Source organism: Cygnus atratus, chromosome 6, assembly GCF_013377495.2.
Source record: "Cygnus atratus isolate AKBS03 ecotype Queensland, Australia chromosome 6, CAtr_DNAZoo_HiC_assembly, whole genome shotgun sequence".
Taxonomy (NCBI): Eukaryota; Metazoa; Chordata; class Aves; order Anseriformes; family Anatidae; genus Cygnus; species Cygnus atratus.
The window spans coordinates 30,309,334-30,331,310 of record NC_066367.1 but is presented as its reverse complement, the minus strand read 5'-3'; the positions used below and the strand labels follow the sequence as shown (position 1 = coordinate 30,331,310).

At 64.2% G+C, this 21,977-nt stretch overlaps 1 protein-coding gene and 1 non-coding gene across 2 annotated transcripts; both read right to left on the bottom strand.

Annotated features, from left to right (window-relative positions):
- Positions 1-7,828: 7,828 nt before the first annotated feature.
- WNT10A (Wnt family member 10A) lies at positions 7,829-21,563 on the bottom strand. The gene is made up of 4 exons (XM_035556111.1): positions 21,505-21,563; positions 18,508-18,770; positions 11,774-12,150; positions 7,829-8,296 (listed from the first exon to the last, which is right to left on the bottom strand). The coding sequence occupies exons 1-4, from the start codon at positions 21,561-21,563 to the stop codon at positions 7,829-7,831; spliced, it is 1,167 nt and encodes a 388-aa protein (XP_035412004.1).
- TRNAV-GAC (transfer RNA valine (anticodon GAC)) lies at positions 10,280-10,352 on the bottom strand. The gene has a single exon. It is a non-coding gene; the product is annotated as a tRNA-Val (tRNA).
- Positions 21,564-21,977: the final 414 nt, after the last annotated feature.

The following is a 21,977-nucleotide window of genomic DNA, read 5'->3' as shown; positions in this document are numbered from 1 at the left end:
CATGGCACCACCTCGCTGCACGCAGGTTTGATGACCCGACACTACCCAGGAGCTGGATGTTTTGGGGTGAGGATGGAGCCCAGCAACCCGCACTGCGTGCAGCCCAGACCGGCGCTGCTCACGGCAGAGGCTTTGCACTGGCAGTGCGGTGGTCCAGTATGCACTCATGGACAAGCAGCTGGAGACTTTGGCTCATTTCCTTGTTCTCTACTTTGGGTCCGCCCTTCAGGGTGCCCCAGGGATATGTGCATCGGTGCCTGGACCAAAACCACAAGTGAGCAGGGGCTGGGGGCTTCTTGGGATGATGTGTGCCTGGCTTGGTGCAGACGGCGTGAATCACCAGCGGCAGCAGGCTGCAGCCTGGCACGCACCTTGGTGTCCTGCGGGGGCACCGGGAGCTGCAGGTGAGCAGCAGGGATGAGGCTCACATGGATGCGTCCCCCTGCCTGTGACAAGCATGCTGTCCATGGTGGCCAGGTGCACTGCAAGCAGCAAACAGAGGCAAGTTACCAAGAACTGCTACTTCCACTTCTCCATTCTTGTGCTGCCTTGCACGGCTCCTGCTTGCTGCTCCTAGCGCAGCGGCTCCCTTGGCAGTTCATTCAAGAAGAGATGCGAAGGCTGGAGGGACCCGGTGAGGCCACCCAGCCCAGCCCAGCCCCCCAGCCTCGGGCCAGGCCCTGTTGCGCCCCATTTTCCGGGGAGAAAAGGGGCATTTCCCCCCGCGAGGCCCGTGCATTACGTGCAGAGTGTGATGGAGAAGCGGGTCGCGGGCGGGGGGAGCTCGCCATCCACCCGGAGTGGGAGGGCGCACTGGGAAGAGCCTCCTCTCCGCCGGAGCACCGCCGCCCAGGCTTGACGAGGCGTGTGCTCCCGCGCCACCCGTACACGCCTTGGGTGCCTCCAACTGCCTGGGACAGGTATTCATGGTCCGGCGGAGCATGCCCTATCATGCCTTCATGCCACGGCACTCTGCAAGCGCCTCCCCTCCCTGCAGCTGCAGCCGTGCCGGAGCATTCCTCTGGGGAGGGCTGGCTCCTGCCGGCCACCCCCTGCACCCCGGGCGCTGCGCTCTTCCCTGCCATGGCACCCCTCAATGTGCTCCCTGCAAACCAAGGTGGCCGGTGTCTCCTCTGAGCTGCTAGCTGGCACGGGGAGCAGCTCCTGGCAGTGATGTCAGGGCTCCCGTGCAGGCGTGCGGAGCACCCCGGGACGGCTGCGCCCCTGCTTTCATGTGCGTGTGGCTGAGGGTGGTGTGAGCCTCTGCAGAGGGCGTGGAGCCCAGCTGGGCACGCGGAGCGGGAGCAAGGATAGCAAGGATGGTGCATTAGGGCTGGGCAGGACCTTGGTCCCCCACAGAGAATCCTTTTCCTTGCTGAGGGAAGGATTTTAGAGGAAGCCGGAGTACTTCCCGAGGTACCCAAATAGATGGGGGTTGTGGGGATCTCCGTGGAGGGACAATACGCACGGGGATGAAATGACTGAGCTCCATGAGACCCTTTGGAAGGGGAAGGTCCTACAGGGAGTGAAATTCTCCCCGGGGCTCAGGTGGGCTCCCTGGCTGTGCTGCCAAGCACCCATCTTTTGTTTTGAAGGAAGGGAAGAGCGCAGAGGTGGGAGGGCCAAAGCAGCTTCTGGTGCTGCTCAAGCTCAGCCAGGGCCACTTCCATCTGAGCCCACCATGCTCACACAAGTGCACAAGAGAGTGTTGGCACAGGTAAACCTGGGAATAGGGGAAGGGAGAGGTGTGGGGGACCCCCATGGGAACCAGCTCTGCTGCCCCCGATGCCCCAGACTGAAGAAGAGAGCTCAGCATCTCCACGGAGACATCCCTGCAGTGCTGAACAAGAGGCTGCCCAACAGCAACATCCCTTTGTACGGGCTCCCGTGGCCTGAGTTGGGCACAGAGAACAGAGGTGTCCCAAGTCACAAGTCTCTTGGAAGGGCTGCTTCAACACCTCTTGTGGCATGGGCTCCTGGTTTGATTTTGAGCAGTAAAACAAGTGACCCGGTGACCCAGCAGGATGGGTGCCAACTCCGTCTGCCAAGTCCTGCTTCTTCCCTGGTGCCCAGCGCCAAGCCTGGGGAGCAGGGGGTGCGATTCAGCACCCGAAGCGGGGAGCAGGGAGAGGCACAGAGCACACGGGGCCCCCACACGCTCCGTATCTGTACCCTGAGGGGGTGCCCTATGGGACCAGCACGACATTGCCGTGAGCAATGTCTGATCTGGGCTCATCCCGACTCCTGCGCACGTGCGTAACCACCTTGGAGCAATGCCCATCAGGGTCATACCCCTTCCCCTTCCCCGCTGCTCCCTGGGGCAGGAGGCAGCGTGCCTGCGGCTGGCCCTGGCCCTGGCGGGGTGTGCGCCGGGGTGCCCTCGGACCCCGCATGCGCCGGGCTTCGCAGGCGATGGTTAAGTCATGTGTTTTGTGTTGGGCTTCTCCCCCTCCTGGAAAGTCCCTGTGCGGAGCGGTGGGGCTGAGCCGACCGCACACAGCTGCGGGCCACCACATGAGAGGAGCCAGCTCCCCGGGGATTACAGAGCCCCGGGAGCCTTGGGGAGGAGGCAGGAGCACCCGCGCCGTCGCCCTTTCATCTCTCCCCTGCCTCGCTCCCCCTTTCATGTCTGCCTCTCTGGCCACGCTCTCTTTTCCTCCGCCGCCTTTGCTCTCTTTGCACTTGGCCTCTTTTCCCTGCCTTCCCCCCACCCCTTCCCCGCTGCACCTGGCTGTGCTGGCTGCCTCTGCGCCTCTCCTGTGTCCCCCCCCCCAGGACCCTGCGCTTTCATCCCCCAGCCGCAGCCGCCTGCTCCCACCTCCCCTGCTCTGGCTGCCTGCCCCTTGCCGGCTGTGCCCCTCTGTGATCTCCCTCCACATCCCCAAACCTCACGTTGCTTTGGTGAGAAGGAGGGGGTGGCACAGGCAAAGTCCCCTCTGGTGTTCTCCCTCTCCATCCAAAGAGCTTTTCTCCCTTTCACCCATCCGCCCCGTTGTCCCCACCACACTGCCTCTTGGGCCAGCCCCGCCGTGTGTGTCCCATGCAGTCACAGCCAGGCATCCCCTTGCCCCATCTGCCTCATGGAAGGAGTACACTGGGGATGCTGGGGGACCCCGATGTCCCTCCCTGTCCCTGGCACCCACCTTCCCCTTCTTCAGCCCCAGCTGGGGACCAAGCAAGGGCACCCTTCCTGCAGCAGCCGGTGTCGGGCACTCCCTGCCCAGCCAAGGAAAGTCTTTAGTCGAGCGATAAGGGAAAGAAGTGGGTGTCCAATTCTTTTGGGTCACAGACCTGTGCCCGGGACTGCTGTGTGCTCCCCAAGAGGCTTGGGGAGCTTCTGGTGTCAGCCAGGGGCAGGGGGCCATGTGTGGGACCGAGCGCATTTGGGTCCAAACCTACCCAAAACCATCGCAGCCGGCTCACACCACAAACAGGTGGTGTGATGCTGAGAGCCTTGCCTTTGAGACCACGGGCACCCCGAGGAGCCCTGGTGCCCCCCGCCTGCCCGGCTGGGACCTCAGCCACCCAGGTTGGGGCTGTGAAGGTGCGTGGCAGCGCCGTGCCCCAGGACACCCAGCTGAGCCGCGGTGCCTTCGAGGCTGAAGTCCTCCCAGGCAGCAGGGGCAGCACGGTCGGACAGCAGCCTGCATGTCTTGTCACTCAACGAGCCCAACACGGCGGTGGCTGCAGAGCAAGGCCAATTTTTGTAGGGCAATGCCACCGGGATGCTGTGCCAGGGGCCGGCAGGCAGGACCCTGGAGGGGTGAGCACAGGGCTCCTGGGCTCCGCTCCCGAGCCAGCTGCTGCCTCGCTGTAGGTACTCTGCCTTGCCAAGCAGGTCAGTTAGGGCCAAACTTTTTTTTTTTCTTTTTTTTTTTCTTTTTTTTTTTTTTTTCAGGGGGTTGCACGGGTGCCAGTGCCAAGCACGACATGTTGGGGCTGAACTCCAGGAAAGCCTCGGAGCACCGCTGTGCCGCTCAGGTTGCAGCATGGTGCTGGGCAGGCTCTGGGATAGGGGCTCAGGGCACGGCCACCTGCCTCCCAGCCCAAGCAGGGGCAGCGTGGGGGCATGCTGCCCACCCCAAGGCCAGGAAGGGTCTGCCCAGTAGCCCAGCAGCTAGACATTGCTCTCTGGTGACTTCCCGGAGAGCAATGTCAAGAGCTCAGCACGCTCCAGGTGCCACCAGTGGCAGCCCTGCCGGTGGGTGCTGGTGGCCGTGCCCGTGTCAGCCCAGCGTGGGGACAGGACGGGACGGGCGGGACAGGGAGCCTTTCCCTCGTGGCTTTGCTTCACGGCTCTGCTGGGAGCAGGAATGGAATTTGGATGGGGCTGGGCGTTCCCGGGTAGCGATTCCCCCGGGCAGGATCTGGCTCCGATGACTGTTCTGCGCGGGGAATAAATACCAGAGGAGTTACTCACGGCTCACTGGGGCATGATGTAGCAACTCCTCGCTGGTTCCCCCCACCCTCCAGCCAAAGTTCCTCCTGTGATCTCCTGGGGAAAGTCCCAGCCCCCCCGTTCCCCCCTGCCACCCCCAGAGACCTTCCCCACCCTTGCTGGAGCTTTCCAGAAGCAGGAGACGAGCTGGGGCTTTGGGGAGCGAGGAGAAAGGCCTGGAGCGACCTGCCACGCCGGAGGGCATCCACTGCCCCCCGGCTTTTCCATGCTGTGCCTGCCGATGGGCACAGGGCCAGGGCTGAGATAGCATCGGCTATCCCGGGGTATCCGCACCTGGGCAGCCACGCAGCCGGCTTCAGCCCTGGCAGAGGCACGGGGTGAGCGGACCGGCTCAGGTCTCTCTCCTGCCCTTTCGGCGGTCACACTAAGGTCAGGTTTCCCCATCGCTCTCCCCAGCCACACGGGCGAGGAGTTGCATCTGCTTTCGGTTTGTTTGAAGGAGCTGGGGAGCTCTCCTGCTGCTGGGGCTTCAGACTTCGGGAATACCACCAGATTTTTGCACAGCTCTGGCAGAGCCACGCAGCTGATGGTGTCTCTGCAGGGACCCCCGGGGTGGAGGGACCTCCCAAATGCTTCATGGCACTGGGGTAAACTCCATCTGTTCTTGCCAGCATGGACCCGCTGCCATCTTTGGAAGCCTTCACTGCCCTTTTTGTGCACATAATAGAAATGTCCATTTATTTTTTTTTTAGCTTGGGAACTTCCTTATTAATTTGCATCTGAGGACAAATGGGAGAGTGTTGGAAAAATTTGGTCTCCTCTGGAGGAGACCACCTCAGTCATCTACCTAGGCTCATCTACTCTGGTGCTCATCCCTCTCTCTTGGGCAAAGTGCCCCAGATTTTCCCATTTCAGCAGTATCAGTGCAGTGCAGTGCAGTGCCCTGCGGGGCAGGGGGACCGTGTACCAGGAGGTGCAAGGCTGGAGCAGCCCAGTCCCTCCACGCAAATGTGAGAAAATGGGACGTTTTGGTGGGACTGGGACCAATGCCACCAGTGGACCAGGAGTGAAGTATCAGACATCACCCCTTTCCCCCAGGCTTCGCCATGACACACAGTGCATTTCTTTACCAGGGAAGGAGGAGAGGTTTGGGGATGCACGGACGCCAGGGAGCCCAGTCCTGCCTTGCAAATTGCTCTGGAGGCTCAACTGTGGTCATGGGGAGAGGAGGTGTCCTGCAGGCTCCTCGTGTGGTTGATAGGACGGGTGCTCGGAGGCTGGTTACCAGTTAGCAAAGCACAGGGACACTGTCTCTGCAACCACAGGCTCTCTGGTGCCTTGCCTGCGGCTCCCAGACACTCAGCAAGGGAAGCCGCAGAGCAGATCCCGAATATTGGTTTGTGCTGGGAGCCAGCTGGCCCCACTAGCAGAGGAGCTGCTGCGAGCAGGCAGCCCGTGCCTGGGAGCCGCCTGCACCCCTAGCACGCTGCCTGCAGACCCCTGGAAAGGAGCTGGGTTCTCCCCTTATCAAGGGACCTTTGTGTTTTTTTTCCGCTGGCTGTCCCAGGGCCCCAACCCCAGACAGAACCCCACTGCACCGTGCTTTGTCAGCTCGGTGGCTGGCTTTACCTGTGGGTAGCTTCACAACCCCCCCGTTCCCAAAATGAGGGGTTTGGGGAGGGCAGCTGGGCACCCGGAGAGCACACTGCCCCTCAGCAGCCTCTGCAGGATGCTCAAAGCAGCCCCGTTGGGGTGGGAGCCAGCTGCCAGGGACAAAACGCCGCAGCACGAGGGATATGCAGAGTCCCACTGCCCTGCCCTGGGGAGCACGGCTTGGGGACACGGGGACTGGGACAGCCTGGGAAGGAGCGGGGAAGTGGGGTGGCCAGAACACCACATATGAGTGGGTCTCCAGGAGCTCCCACTTACCTCCATCACCTCCACCACCCTCCTCTGCTCCCGAGCCCCCAAAACGCAGCCAGCTCCGGGGCAAGGACCAGGTCCAGCCAGTTCTTCCTCGAGGGGCAAAGCCAGCCTGGCCACCGCCATGCTTGGGATGGCAAGGGCAGGCACTGTCCCACCCAAGGACACGGAGCTGGGCCTATCCTGCCGTGCTGTGGCAGTGCCAGCACTGCTGTCCCACAGCCCAGGGACAGCGGCTGCACGGGTGCCAACAGGAGCGTTACAAAATGAGGACGCAGGGCTCCTCCCCGCTGCACCTGGGGCACTTGCTTCCTCCCAGCCTGCTATTTTTCCTCCTCGATTTGTGTTTTTTGTTTTTGTTTGTTTTCTTTTTTTCTTCTTCACTTATTCTGTTATATTTTTGCATAGCCCCGAGGGGCACGAAGCCGTGGGAGGAGCAGGGAGGTTATCAGCCGGCAGATACCAGCGGCGTGATTCACCACTGGTCCCCGCGGGCTGCCACGGCTGGGTGGGTGCCCCCCTGCCACCAGCACGGGGCCCGAGTGCCAGCTGGGAGGGACACATGCAGGTCCCCAGCGCCTGGCCCAGCCTGGCTGCCTGCCCCACTCCCTGCTCCCTGCCCCGAGCATCTCTCCAGCAGCGCAGGGGGCAGCGGCAGAGCCACAGGCATGGGGCTGAACGCAGGGATCCCCGCGGGCTGGATCGGGTGCAGGGTGTGCTCGGCCTCCTGCCAGTCCCCAGACAGCTCCTAGGGCGGTCACTATGGGATGAAGGTCACTATAGGGTGAAGGTTTTGCACACCGGGGTGGGCAGTCCAGAGGGTCCCCAAGAACAGGGTGCTGCGCCCCTGAACACCCAGCGCTGTCTCCAATCCACTTTTATTCACAATTAGGAAATAACTTACCATACAATAACACAGGCACGCACAGCACAGCCCGGGCACCCTCCCCTCCGGCCACGACGGCAGCCCCCTGCACTACAGCTCTGTCCTGGCAGAGGTGAGCTCCAGCCGGGTGGGGCTGAGCCCCCGATGGATGCCCGGCCTCCATCCCCTTCCCACTGGGAGTGCAACGTGGCCAGAGGAACCTGCGCACGGTGCCAGTGCGTCCCCCCCAACCCTCCCACCCCGTGCCCCGCTGTCCCCACCCCACCCCACCCCGTCCCACCGGGTGCCCCCCCAGTGCCCACCCTGCGCCCCCCGCGCGGTGCTGGTGTCGGCGGTCTGTACAGCGTGGCCGTGCGCTCCCGGGGCCGCCAGCCCCGGTGCCTCAGTGCGGGGTCGGGCGGGCACCCTCCCCGGGTGACAAGAAGCCCCCACCCACCCTGGGTGACGACAAAGTGCTGGTTTCGGAGGGCCGGGCCGCCCTCGTGCTGAGCGTCTCCTCTCCGGCTCTGGAGCGGAGGGAAGCGGCCGCCGCGGCTCCGTCACCCCCCAGCGCCGGTCCCCGTCTGCCTCCCCCCGGGGCGGGCGCGCTTTGTCCCTGGCACCCCGGGGCGGGCGGCCGGCTACTTGCAGACGCTGACCCACTCGGTGATGCGGCACTCCTCGCACGCCACGAAGCAGCACCAGTGGAACTTGCAGTTGCAGCGCTCGCTGCGGGTCTGCCGCAGGATGTTGTGCCCGCGGCCGCAGCACAGGCTCTCGCAGTTGTCCATGCCCGGGCTGGTCTTGTTGCACAGGCGCCCTTGGGTGCCCAACGAGTCCAGGGCCGGCTCCCGCTCGCAGAAGTCGGGCGACTTCTCGAAGTAGACCAGCTCGCTGATGCCGGCGCGGCGGCGGTGCCGAGCGTGGCCCGGCTCCAGCTGCCCCGCGTTGCGGTTGTGGGGCCGGATGAGGGTGGCCCCGTAGAAGCGGTCCTTGAGCAGGGACCCCACGAGGCGGAACTCGGGGGTCACCTGCCAGCAGGTCTTCAGCTGGCAGCTCCCCGAGGTGCCGTGGCACTTGCATTTCCTCCTCATGTTGTCCATCACCACCTGGGTGGGGAGGGGAAGGCAAAGGGGTTAGCGCGGAGGATGCGGTGTTTGGGTGATGAGGAAGGCGACGTGGAGCTCCCTGCGGGTGGGCGATGTGGGATCACCACGTCACACCAGGAGGCGAATTTCAAGCAGGAACCGGAGATGCTTGCGGTCCCAGCTTGTGGTTTTGGGAGGCTGCAGCAAGGCCATTGCCACACGTCCGCCCCCACGAGGGACAGCGCTGTGGTTGGGTTGGCCGGGGAGTGTGGCCAACAACGGGACAAGAAGGACCATGGTGGCTATGCCAGGAGGGGACAGTGCTGGCATCCAGTGCAGGTGCTGAAGGGTCACCCAAAACTGCAAGGGATGCTGCTTTGGCTGTGCCAAGGCAAACGGCTCAAGCCCAGCGACCTCCAGGAGCACAGAGCAGCTGCACACCTCAGACAGCCGCACTCGGTGCCACCCTCTGCTCCGTCCCCACGTGGGGCCTGGCTTGGGGACAGAGCATCTCCTCTGAGCCGTGCCTGAGAGAAGCAAGGGAGGCAGCAGGCCTGTCCCCCATCCTCCCCCTCCGCACCCCTTGGCCCAAGAGTAACGACGTAATAAGGGAAATTAGCCCCAAATTACAGAGCGCGGAGAGATTGAAGGCAGCAGGCGCTTTGAAGCGCTTTGCCACCAGCTTTGTGGTGGTTGGGAGACAATTTCCTGCCCGGCCCCAGCCCCAGTGAGCAGGGACAGGGATTCCCCGTGGGACTGCCTGCCCCCAGTCCCACGCACTCGCGTGGGCTCCAGCAGACCCCCTCCCATGGAGACCCCCGGACCCCTCGGGGTGCCTCAGCCAGGCTGGGGCTGGCGCAGAGCAGCCCATGCATGCTAATTCAATCCCAGGCTGGTGCCCCCCGGGGGCTCAGGGCGAGCCCGGGGGACACGCAGCCCCACACGAGGTCTCGTCCCATGATGTCCCAGCCGGCCACCTGGCGTCGTGCCTGTCACAGGTTCCCTGTTCTCAACTCCTCCCTGGTTGGAGGGAATGCGTGTGCAAGAAGTGCCTTGTTTTGGTAGGGGTGGGTATTTTTTGCTGCTTGTTTTCTTGTTTTTGAGTAAATCTCCCCGTTGCTAAGCACTTATGTTAATGAAGGCAGGTCAGGGAAACACGCCTGGAGCTTGGGGCACACGGCAGAGAGGTCTGGGCTGGGCTGGAGTTTGGCTTTCATCCTGCTGAGAGCCCTGTCTCCTGCCGGGAACAGCCTCCACCTCGCAGGTAATGAGCCGCCCGTCCTCTCTGCCGTGCCCTGGGCGTGCCGGCGGGGAACACCAGCTGCCTGTCCGCGGTTCGGAACACGCTGGCATCAGGATCCCATCTTCTGCTGCCTCCCCTCCCAGGCCTGGACCAGGAAAATCCACATCTAGTGCCGCAGGTCTGACGGTCCCCACTGGGATGGAGGGGATGCGGGTGTCCCCATCACCCAGCGTGGAACATCCGAGCCGTCACCGCTGGGCATCCCAAGCCCCTGCACCGCAGCATCCCTGCCTGTGGACAGCTTCTTCTCCATCCTGCATGGGGAGCAAGACCCCACCAGAGCCAGGAGTGCCTTTGCCACCACCTCTCCTCGTGCGCCCGTGCCCAGCCAGGTCCTTCTCCCATCTCACAGACACCCGGGTTCGGCACATGCCTGGACTCGCTGGTGCTTTCTTTCACACATTCCCAGCTCCTCCCAGACACGCTCATAAGAGCTTTATCGTAGCCCTTTGTTGTGAGGGTAATGGGTAGTTCCAGGCTGCCTTTCATCCTCTTGCTCTCTGATCTGGCGGGCGAGGAGGGCTCGCAAAGCCTCCTGCGTGCTGGGGTCTTGAGTTTGCATGGGAAGCCTCCTGCAGGCTGGGGGCGTGAGCTTTTCCTTGCCCTGTGGCTTCCTGCGCAAAGGCAAGACACCGAGATGCCCGTGAGGATGCTATGCTGTGCATCCCCTCCCTGGCTTCGGAGCTGGATTTAAAAGGGCATGTTTCTGCCTGGTTTCGAACCAGGGACCTTTCGCGTGTCAGGCGAACGTGATAACCACTACACTACAGAAACCCACGTCCCTGGGCCACCAAGGATGGCTGTCGGTGGGTTTGTCACCTCCCCTGGCACTGCGGGGTCTGAGCTGGGATCCAGGCACATGTCGACCCTACCTACATGCAGGGTACCCTAGGGAGGCACATGGACCTCGGAGAGGATGCTCAGCATCATCTCACCGAGCGGCTAGGTGCCGCGGCATGGCGAGGGACAGCACGTGGTGGCCGAGCACTGCACAAGGGGACAAAAGCTCAGGGCTTGCCCCTGGTAGAGGAGAAGAGCACAGAGCTGCTGCACCCAGCACTGCCGCTCCTTTCCTGGGGGAGCAGACCCCAAAGGGCAGATCCTAAAGGCGCTGCGTGGTGACATCCCCCGTCTCTGGGCTTTTTCCCTTGGCATTGCACACCCCAAATCCCTGAGCACTGCTGCCAGCCCCTGTGGTTTTGGGCACACAGAGCCAGAGGGCAGGCAGGATGAGCCCTGCAGCTGGAGGTGGTCGGGGGACTTCTTGCCTGGCTGGAGGCAGAGCAGCCTGTACAGGATTTAGCTGTCAAAATCAGATTTCATCAAACTGGGGCAGATTTGGGGGATGGTGAAACCCAGCTCCAGCACCCGGGAACAGCAAACGTCAAGGCCCTGCTCTGCAGTGTCCCCATCTTGCAGCTGGCTTTAAACATGCTCCAAGCGAGAGGCACATCCAAACATCTGTGCCGTCCTGGGGAAATGCTCCCTGTGTAATTCTGGTCTTTAATTACTTATCCCCACGTTATACTACATGCCCACCCCGAACGTCCAAATCTGGCTGTGCTGGCGGAGATGCTCTGAGCGCCGGGGGCTGCAGCAGGAAGAACGGCAGCTCTGTGGCATCAGCGTTGGTCCCCATGGAGAAATAGGGACACGCGTGTGGCAGGGGGCTTGGGGACAGATGTCAGGCTGGGTCTGTGTGATGGGGTCCCCCCAGCACCTGCTGGCAGCGCGACCGGGCAGGGGAGCACAGCCAGCTTCTGGTCCCCTCCTGCCTCCAATGGCAGGCTGCTCTTAAACACCACTCTCCAGACAGAGAGCTACTAATTAGCACCTTTAACGAGACCTGACATCATGAGAACGGAGGGGAGGCAGCTCTGCTCGCCTGGGCAGGCTCCAGCGTCCCCACGGAGCTGGGGGACAAGGCTGCCAGCCGTCACCTCGGCTCCCCAGGGGATGCCACCCTTCTCGGGTGCCTGCTGCCTGGCTCAGCCCAGCCTCGCCGTGCCCCATCCATCCTGCTGCACTGCCTGGGACAAACTGGGGGTGCCTTGGGGACAAACAGCCTCAGACACTTGTGCCACCCCAGCCAGCACGGGCTGCATCTCAGCACCAGCCCCCTGCAGCCTCCCGTGTGTGTCCCAGGGATGCCGTCCCCACCGGTGTCCCCACGTCCCCCCCGTGGTGCCGCTCACCTGCCGCCCCACGCGGTTGTTGTGCAGCCTCATGCGCGAGTGGATGTCCCGGTAGGTTTCCCGGGAGTCGAGGAAATCCTTGGAAAACTTCTCCCCATAGTCCACGTCGGGGCTGCACCCCCCCCACTCCCAGGAGTCCTGGAGGCCGGGGGTCTCGGCCGGCATGTGCTCCATGTGCACGCCGTGCACCATGCCCTTGCCGCGGTTCATGGCCTCCAGCTGGAGCCGGTGCAGCTTGCGGCGAAAAGCCTCCTCGTCGCCCCGCCGCTTCTGGTCGCAGCCGCAAGCCTGCAGCTTGCCCAGGGCGCAGGCGTTGGAGACGGCGTGCACCACGCCGGCCGCTGCGATGGCGTAGGCGAAGGCGCTTTCCCGGAAACCTGCGGGGAAGGAGAAAGAGGGGGCTCAGGCTGGGCTCCTGCCTTGCGGATGCTCCATCTGGACCACAAGCGAAACCCCTCCGGGTGCCGTGAGCCCCATTTCCAAGCAGGGCACACCGCTGCAGAAGGTGCCAATCCTGCCCGGTGCTGGCTGCAGCAAACAGGACTGCCACCTGCACTTGCATCGCCCTGCGGAGATGCTACCATGGCATCTGGGGCAGGTGGGAAAGGCAGTTATCTCCTTCCCTCCCCTCCCCTCCGAGCTTCCCAGTGCATAAAAGAAAGAAAGAAAGAAAGAAAGAAAGAAGGAAAGAAGGAAAGAAGGAAAGAAAGAAAGAAAGAAAAGAAAAGCACATTGGCTGAGGAATATTTCTGCTAATAAATAGCCCATTCCTGATCCCACACCACTGGGAAGCAAAGAGTGGGTGCAGGCGTCCTCCCCAAAAGGGCGGCTGTGCTGACAGCACTGCCCAGACAGCAGCAGGCAGGATTTGGCCCTGGCTGAGGTGGGCACCAGCACTCCCCACCAGCCGCGGGTCCCCATGCAGCACGGCACAGCACCGGGGCCCCATCCTGGCACCAGGGCGTGCAGCACTGCCCGTCCGGCCCCATCCATCTGCGCCTGCCCGCTCCTTCCCCGAGCCCCGAGCCCCACCGCTTCCTGCCGAAACCTCCTGTAAATGTGATACGGCGCTGGAAAAATTGCACATCCCTGACCGCACCGTGCGCTGCCAGGGCCGGCAGCTGGTTGTCGTTAAAGGCTCAGGAGCGAGGACACCCACGAGTGCCGTTAGCTGCCGATGGGGCGGACGGGGACAGGGATGGATCCCGTGGGGCTGCGAGCAGGGGCTGCTTGAGGGCTGCTTGGCTTCGCTGCTGCGCAGGGACACGGCCTCCCCTACCTGGGAACTTCTCTTTTTTGTTGTTGTTTTTTTAATGCTAACTATTATTTTCCTTCCTGCTGGTGCCGGGCCAGGCGGGGAGCCCGCAGCACGCTTTGCTTCGCTGCGCAGTGACCGGCCCGAGCAGGAGCAAGGAAGGAGGGAGGGACAGACTTTCTGCGCTGCCTTCCCACGTGAATAAATAAACAGATTGGCTTTTGCAAGCCTCTCTCCCTCCTTGGGACAAAAACATCTTGAACGGCCCTGGGTTTGCTGAACAGACAGGAGGTTTGGGGCGCTTTTCCCAGCGAACGCTCCCCGGCGGACGCGCTTGGTGCGGGCGATGCTCGGCAGCACGCATGTCTCCTCCGTGGTTCCCTGCCGCCTGCTGAGCAAACGCTATGATCTTATTAAAGGGAAATGAAACGCATCTCGGAAACCTGCATTTAAAGCCGTGCTGCTCTTTTGTGTGCTAATTTGACACTGGTGCATTTAAAAAATTAACGAGGCGCTGCTTAAAAGCAACCGGGAGCCTCTCCCAGCTTCCCCTTGGTGTCGGACAAGCTTGCTCCGAGCCTGTCTCTTCCAATGCACAAGTTGAACAACATTTTTCATTGGGCAGGTAATGGGGCAGCTGGTGCGCACGCCGTGCAGCCTCCCCGAGGAGGCAACACACCCATGCCTCGATCAGCCCTGACGGCCCCAGGGCAGGGTCAGCCCCTCTCAGCCCTGCCTGCTCCCCATCCCTGGTCGGGGAGCATCTCCACGTTCTTCAGCCAGGGAAGCTCTCCATGCATGGAAGCAGTTTGTCTTTATTACGAGGACCGCGTCTTCCCCTCTCCACCAACCTGTGCCACCTCCCTGCAAGCTTCCCCGAGAAGCAGAGCCCAAACCTGGAGAACTTCATCCCTCGGGTGTGCAGTGTAGGACGGACAACGAGCCCCCAGCACCCCCAAGCTCCCTACATCACTCTATCAGCTCTCCATCCCCTGGACCAGCCTCCAGGCTGCCTCCTCCCTCCTCGCCTGGCACAGGCAGCTCTCAGCCCCGCTCGGTGTCCCCAGCTGCTCCCAGGCTGCTCTCCCAGCCCGTGCCCAGGGATGGCAGGAGCAAACCCTCCACCCGGCACCACGCTCTCCTCTCCAGCCCTGCCTTTCCGTTAGCCTCTTTCTCACACATTTCCCCAGCCTAATAATTTCCCATGCGGCATCTCCCTAAAATCCCTTCTGGAGCCCAGACAGAAGCTCTACCCCACCCACTTCGTCTAGCAAGCCCGTCTCCTTACTGGTGAGGAGGCCAAGTTGGTTTGGTGGCCTCCATGACTGGGAACCCCTTCTGGTCAAGTCCCAGCCCTTCTCCTTCCCCTGCTGCTCTCCAGCCACTCATTAGCTGATGGACAATGCATGGGTGCACGTCCCTGGAGCCTCCTTCCCTCAGCAGCAGTGGAGCCAACACATTTCTGAGCCCGGGATCAGCTCACATTCCTCGCCCTGCCCAGGCCATGCCAGAGCCCGGAGGATGCAGCAAAGCAGTGAGCAAGGTGGCTGCAGGTGACAACCGTGGGCATCGTGGTCTCGAAAAGGGTGGGATTTTCCAGGAACCTCGGCAAAGCACGGTGTGCATCGGCTGGTCCCCGAGGACCTCCCTTCAGAGGGAGGCTCTCCAGCTGCCCAAGACTCCTAAGACCGTGGTGGTGATGCCTGAGTCACCAGGTCCCTCCCGAGACTACATAAGAGGTCGTAGCTGCAGGAGGTGCGAGAAGGGCTGTGGGAAGTATTGCATCCTGCTGGGAAGAGTGAATGGAGGATGCCCCCCTGACACCACAGCTGGGATCCAGCCATGTGCTTAAAGGGCTGCGCTGGGCACCCACCGAAAGACCTTTCTGGTCCCTAGGCAAAGGACCCAGCTGGCTGGCTGTGGGCTCCGGGGTCTTCTGGGGCAGGGAGAGCTGGACAGCCAAATGCTTCCTGGGAGCAAATCAGCCCCTCTGCCCCTTGCCTGCGGGGAGCCGAGGAGATCTCTGCAGTGCTCTCCCATCCTTTTTCCTCCGGCTCAGCCCTGGCCTCCAGCTGGGAGGAAGCCATTGCATGGAGCCATCACCCCAGCATCCCTCATCCCACGGCTGCCGGAGCCTTCCTCCTGCAGCTCACCCTGGGTGGCATTGAGGGGGCATGTGGGACAGCCTGCTCTTGTTGCCTGGTCCTGGGGCACTGCGGGTACCCCAGGGATGCCCGGGGTGGCTGCCAGGACCCCGTCCCCGCTGGCGGGCGAGGTGGAGGAGCTCTTCTCCCGTGAGAGCCAGCCGGTCCCGACACGCCGCCTCTCCCCCAGCCCCTCTCCCTCCCCTCCCCTCGCCCTAATTAAACTGCAGGTGAACCTGCCAGGCTCTGGCCCCACGCCAGGCACTAAACGGCTCCCTGCAGATCGCGACTTGCCCTCCCTGCACCTCCCGAGCGTGCCGGGGACAGCCTGGAGCCCTCGCTGCGAGCACGCGGCTCCCCGTCCGCCCACGGCGCTGCGAGCCGGGAGCTGGAGCTGCTCCTCGGGCTGTGGGGAGCTGGGCTCAGCCCTACACCTCCGGGGATGCTGCCCGCTCCCCGAGGGCACCGCTTTGTGCCCGTGCGCCTGGAGGCACATCCAGGGGCTGCGGGCACCCACAGGGATGCAGCTGAGCACCCGAAGCACCTGCGTGCACGCGTGCGCGCGCTTCGGGGCCAGGTGGGCAAAGCCCGCAGCTTGCCTGGGGGCACTGAAAAACCCTGCCAGGATCCCAGCTGCAGCTGTGCTGGGCTGGGCGCTGCGGTCTGCGGGCGCCAGAGCTTGGCTGGGGCTCTGCGGAGCTGGGCACCGGGGTCCTGTGCTCGGCAGCATCCCTCGGGACAGCCCTAACAGCACCTGCCTCACTCGCTGCGCGGCGCAGCCTGCCCCAAGCTCCGGCTCACGGCTGGCTGAGCCCTCGCACCCGGCTCTGCCGGCCTCGCAGGGAGTTCCCCTCCTCCTCGCCAGGCTTTGGCCGGGCCCCCACAGTCCCACAGCACCCGGGAGACTTTCTTAGGAGGGCACAGGCTTGCAAACGTCACCCTGCCTCCGAATGCTGCAGAAGGAACCGGAGGGACGCTGCACTCCAGGACAGCCCAGCCCCGCTTCTTTCAGAGCCACAGATAGACGGGGCTGGGACGAGCCATGGGCACAGGGACCTTCTGCACCCCTCAGCACCCCTCAAACAGCCCCTGCAGCAGCGCACCCCACCACAGGTACACTTGCAAGTGCAGGGCCGGGATAAGGGCTCAGCACCCGTTTGCCACCCGCAGTGAGTTTTTGGCACGCACCCAGGCACAGTCCTGCCCAGCCAACTCGCACGGTGCCTGACAGCCCCTGGATACCAGGGGCAATCCCCAGCCCACAGCGCTGCCCCATCCCTTTACGTCTGCCCCTGGAGCCCATCAGCATCCCTCTCCCCAGCTCTTCTGCCCAGAAACCCCCTTTAGACTCCCACCAGGTCCCGTTTGAAGCCTCCCTGCTCCTCCCTGACACCCCAGGGCTTGCATCAAGCTTCTGGGATCTGCCTTGCAGGCTCTGCTGCGTGCCTGGATGCAGGGCAGAGCCCGAGACAGGAGCCCGGATGCTGCTGCCTCGCTGGGGGAGACGTGTGGGATGCAGGGGGACGGGGCAGAGGTGGGAGCCGAGCGGAGCAGGGAGAGAGGGAGGGAGGGAGGAAGAAAAGAGCTACAAATAATTTAAAGTGAGGTTCACGCACGGCTGAACTGATGGCAGAAGAAGTGGGAAAAGGAATGAAAGATTAACAGGGTCTGTCACTTCGGGTTACAAACCATGATCCTGCCAGCACGCTGCATTCCCAGGCACGCCAAGGATGGGGCAGGGCGTGGAGCAGGGACCCGGACCTCAGGGACCAGACACATCAGTGCGTGTGGCACGGAGCCTGCACCCCTCGCTTCGCCTCTCCTCCCAGCTCCGGGCTGCGGGGATGCACGCGGCATCCCTGCTCTAATGGCTCTCCTCTCCGTGTGGCCCTGAGAGCTGCGAGGCGGAGCTCAGAGCTCCAGCCCCGTCACTGAGGGACGCAGAGGCCTGGCAGCAGAGCAGGGCACCAGCCCCGAGGCTTGCTGCATGCCCAAATGGTTCCGAACAACCACAGAGGAGGTGTACAGAGAGGGAGACATCCCCACGGTGCCTGGCGCCCTGGGGCTGAGGACCTTGGGGCAGCTCCTTCCCCGCCGGGGTTTGCACCCCGCTGCTGCTGGAGCATCTCGCCCAGCCTGGCGGGACCCCCGAGCGGGGCACCTCACCCGGCTCTGGGGGCGGCTCGAGCCAGCGAGCCGGTGTCTCCCGCCGCCCGCGGAGACTCGAAGCGAAGCGTGCTCCTCAGAGACCTGGAAATACCGCGATGCTTATCAGGGCTGACAGTCCCCACCCTCCCTGCCAGGCCCTAACCTCGGCGCTGCTCACGGAGGCACCGGCGCTGCCCTCCTCCGGGCACCTGCATGCCGAGAGGGGCTGCAGCCCTGCCTCCAGGCAGCATCCCCTGCAGCCAGGCTTTGCCCTGGACATGAAGGGCTTCCCAGCACCCAAAGGCTGCTGTGCTCCCTCTCCAGCCATCTCCCTGCCCAGAGAGGTCCCTGCCCGTGCATCCCTTCAGAGGGTTGGTGTGTGCAGAGGACCAGGCTTCACGCAGGGTAAGAAGATAAATTCGAGTCCTGCTGAAAGCCCCATCGGGTCACCGCCCCAATGTGCACCATGCAGGGCAGACCCTCTGCACCCCCAGAGTGCAGCCCTGGAGGAACAAGCACCAACCGGGGGAGCTCTGACACTTGCAGGGCTGCCCGTGCCTGGGAGGGAGGTGAGGAGACCCTCGCAGCAGGACCTGGCAGACCCTGGAGCCAGGCAGGACGCAGGCTTTCTGCACTGGGGAGCCGAAAAAGGCAGGACACCAGGGTGATGTGCTCACAGACCTACGTCCCCTTATGCTTCTGCTCACCACGATGCGCTGAGACACCAGCCCCGTACACCAGCACCAGAGCAGGAATGAGCCAAGACGTGCAGCACATCCACCGAACCAAACCCCAGAGCACGGCACACACCTTCACACCCACTGTCAGTGCTGCACCCTGACCCCTAAGGCTCCCCATGGCACCATCAGCCTACGGCACACGGGGGGGAAGATTTTGGAAAGTGGCGGGACCTAGGAGGAGTCTCAGGAGAAGCTGGGCATGGGCGTGTAGCTCAGGACAAGGGCAAACAAGAAGGTGCACGGAGAAGAGCCCAAGTTTGCTGCTGCTCGGTCTGGCAGATCCTAAGGGTTCTCCATCTCTTTCTGCCTTCACCCATGGGGATGCTGAAGACCTGGCCTGGTCCCCTGCTCCAGGAAGGAGCTGTGCCCACCGGGAGCCGATGTAGCCCCTGAGAGCGGAGTATGGGCAGAGGAGGAGGAAGACGAGGGATGCCACCCGGCCCTTACCTCTGCTGAAGATGATGCTCTCGTAGGGGATCTTGTTCTTGGTCTCGAGGCTGGAGCAGTTCCAGCGCTGGTCCCGGAACTGGTGCTGGCACTCGTGGATGGCGATCTGGATGCCCTGGATGGCCGAGGCTGTCACGTCGGGGTGACGCACGCACACCTCCAGCTGCCGCCGCGTCAGCCCCGGCAGCGTCAGGCACACGGTGTTGGCGTTCAGCACCGGCTCCGACGGCAGCTTCAGGCCCAGGATCTCATTGGAGCAGGAGCTTTGGGGGAAAGGGAATCCCGTGAGCCGAGCAGATGCTACAGAGGCTGGGAAACCCTTGGGCACCACAGCAAGCGGAGCAAGCAGGGACTGTTCAGCAGCACCGGGGCTGCAATCCTCTGCAGGCATGCCAGCACAGCCCCGCCACCCCAGCAGCCAAATTTGGCCCCCCTGCCTCTGGAGGCCAGCATCCCCCAGGGCTGCACGCCCTCCGTGCGCTCCCCTGGGGCTCTCCCACCCCAGCTGCACGGTGCAGAGGCTCTCGGGCACAGACTGCCCTGCCTTCGCCAGGTAGTGGGGGGGTTCTCCCTGGGCTTCCCCTGTCACAGGGGGAAGCCCCTGCAGCAGGAGACCCATCCCAGGTCGGGCTCCATCCCTGCTGCTGGCCGATCCTCTCCCTGTGTCTCCTGGAGGAGAGGGAGGAACCAGAGGGACCATCCTTTTCCCAGCAGCTCAGCTGGGAATTTCGGAGCTGAGCACCCTGCTGAATGCTCCCAAGCTTCCAGCGATAACCCAGAACCATCCACAGGCACATCCCAGCCCCAGTGGCTGTGACGCTGTCACCGCCAGGAGCAGAAGCACAGAGGCTGGCAGGTGGATGGGGGCAAGAGGAGGCGCACGGTCCGTTTGGGGTACGGGTCCTTATACAAGCAGAGGTGCTGTCTGGGGAGAAGGGAGGTGGATGAAGCGTGGGGAGATGGATAAAGCGTGTCCAGAGACATGGCTGGAGATAAGAGAGGTGCAGGCAGGACAAGCAGATGTGAGGAGGGAGATGGATGAGGAAAAGGAGTTGCCCCGCTCCAGGGCAGAGCTCAGAGGCCCCTGGCACCCACAGAGCCCAGGCAGAGGACCTGCAGAGCAGGCAGCAGGCAGCGGGGTGCCAAGGAGCATCCTGCACCTTGCAGCAGGGTCCGCCAGGGGCTGAGCACTGCCCCGCTCCTCGCTCAGGACAGCTCCATCCCCGCGGACAGCTCTCTCTGGGCAGGGCTCCCTCTTCCCCAGGAGCTGGGTGCCTGGGAGGAGCAGGGCGCAGGAGCCCTTTGAGCCTCGGTCACCGAAGGGAGACGTGGAGGAGGATGCTGGAGGAGGGACTGCAGCTCCCTGGTGGAGCAGCCAGGCCCCGGGGAGGATTGCTCCCGCTCTGCTCCCCCAGCTCCTGCCAGCCTGGTGCAGGTACATGGAGAGAAGCATCTCAGGGGACAGGGGCTGACTCCCCCAGCCCTGGTAGAAGGGCTCAGCCCCAGCATCCCCGCTGAATTACAGCTTGCTCAGGGGGAAGGGAGCTGTCAGCGTCACGCTGCTGCCGTCTCCAGCTTCCCAAGTGTGTTTATACCCATCCCACCACTGCCATGGGGCGAGCTGTGTGGCTGCCACAGCGCAAATCCACAGTGACTCCAACAGGGAGAGACGGGGTGGGGGGAGAAGAAGAGCAGAGGGGAGCGCAGCCCTCCAAAGCCCCTGCACAGGAGGGGAATCCTCTGCCCGGCTCCCGCTCGCACTCCCTCTGTGGAAGCAAGCCCTGGCTGACAGCAGATGGGAAGCAGCTCTGCAGCCACCCCAAAGCCAGCAGCTCCCACCCCGAGCACTGCAGCGACCTCGTCCCCTGCCTGTCCTGAGCCAGCCCCAGCGCCTGCCACCTTCACCCACCAGCATCCCGGGGGAGGGGGGGGCGGATAATGGGGTCACTGTCCCTGTTGCACGGCAGGGAAACTGAGGCAGGAGCCCTTGTCCAGGGCCCGGGGAGCGGAGGGCAGGTCCTGCTGCCTCTCGCTCCTCCCAGGGCTCAGGGGGGCCAGGGACCCGCACGGGGCTGTCACTGTCACCGTCCCTAGGAGGACGCGGCGCTCCCCCCAGCTCTCTCCCCCCTTGAAATCTGGATTTAAACTTGATTTCACGGTGACAAGCCCCCAGGTCACAGGCTGCAGCGGCTGCCGCTTTAATTAATACAAGTCCCAACGTTAACAAATTATATTTAAAGGGGCTGGAGGGAGGGGGAAGGGCGGGGGACCCCCCCCCTCAGCGCCGCGGTTAACCCCTGGCTGCCTGCAGCGCACAAGTTTCGGAGCAGGCAGAGGGGAGCTCCCAGTCACCCGGGGGAGATGGAGACGGCCGGGGGTGGTGAGTGAAGGAGGGGGGGGGGGGGGGTCGATTTCTGGAAACCAGGCGGCCCCCACCTGCCCCCCTTTGCCTTCGGGCTCGGCAGAGCCGGGGATGGGGGGATACTGGCGGATCGGGGGGGGGGGCCCAACTGCGGAGTCCCGGGGCCGGGGGCTGCTCTCCCCCCGCCACCGGCAGCGGCACCGGGCTCTGCTCCCGCATCCCCAGGCCTCCTCCGGGCACAGCGGGGAAACTGAGGCAGGCCGGGCCGCGCCGGGGTGGCTCCGGCCGGGGAGGAAGGCGCAAAGCTCCCGCGGAGGGGGGAGCCGCGCATCCCGGCGGGGAAAAGAAGGGGGAGCAGCAAAAGGAGGGGGGGGGGGGGGACGGCGGCCCTGACAGCGCCCCGAGCGCGGGGAGCCGGCCGTGCGGGGCCACCGGGGCGGCGGGGGGGGGTCCGGGGGGAGCCGGGCCGGGGAGAGGGACCCCGCGGAGCCCCCTCGGCCGCCCGCCCCCGGTGCGGGGCTGCGCGCAGCGGCTCCCCGGGGGAACGGGGCGCTCGGCGGCGGCGGGGCCCAGGGTTTGGGGGGGGGGGGGTGCGGGGCTGCGGGGGGGGGGGGGGGGGGTGTTGCAGGTCCTACCTGGGTACCCAGAGGCTGAGCAGCAGCGAGCAGAGTCCGTGGGCCAGGGCCGGGCGCATCTTCGCTGGGGCAGCGGCTGTGCGGGCTGCGGGCGGGCGGGCGCCTTTGGGGCAGGGGCGGCGGGGCTCGGCGCTGCTCTCTGCCCGCTTTGTTTGTTGTGGGTTGTTTGCTTGTTTGTGTTTTCCCCTCTCCTCCCTCTCACTGGCTCCCTGCGCGCCGGGGCTCGGCTCGCCGGGGCGGCTCTGCCATCCTCCCGGGATGCCCCCCCCGCCGCCTCCCGCCGCCCCAGCGCCCGCCGAGGGCTGCGCGCCCCCCCCGGGCTCCCTGCCCTCCGCCGCCGCCGCCGAGCCGCGCTCAGCGCCCCCCCGGCTCAGCCCCCCATGGCCGGACGGGCCGGGGGGCCGGGGGGGCCCTCGGCCTTCGGGGCGCGCTCCCCCGCCGCTCCCCAGGGCGCCCCGGGGCTCCGGGGCCGC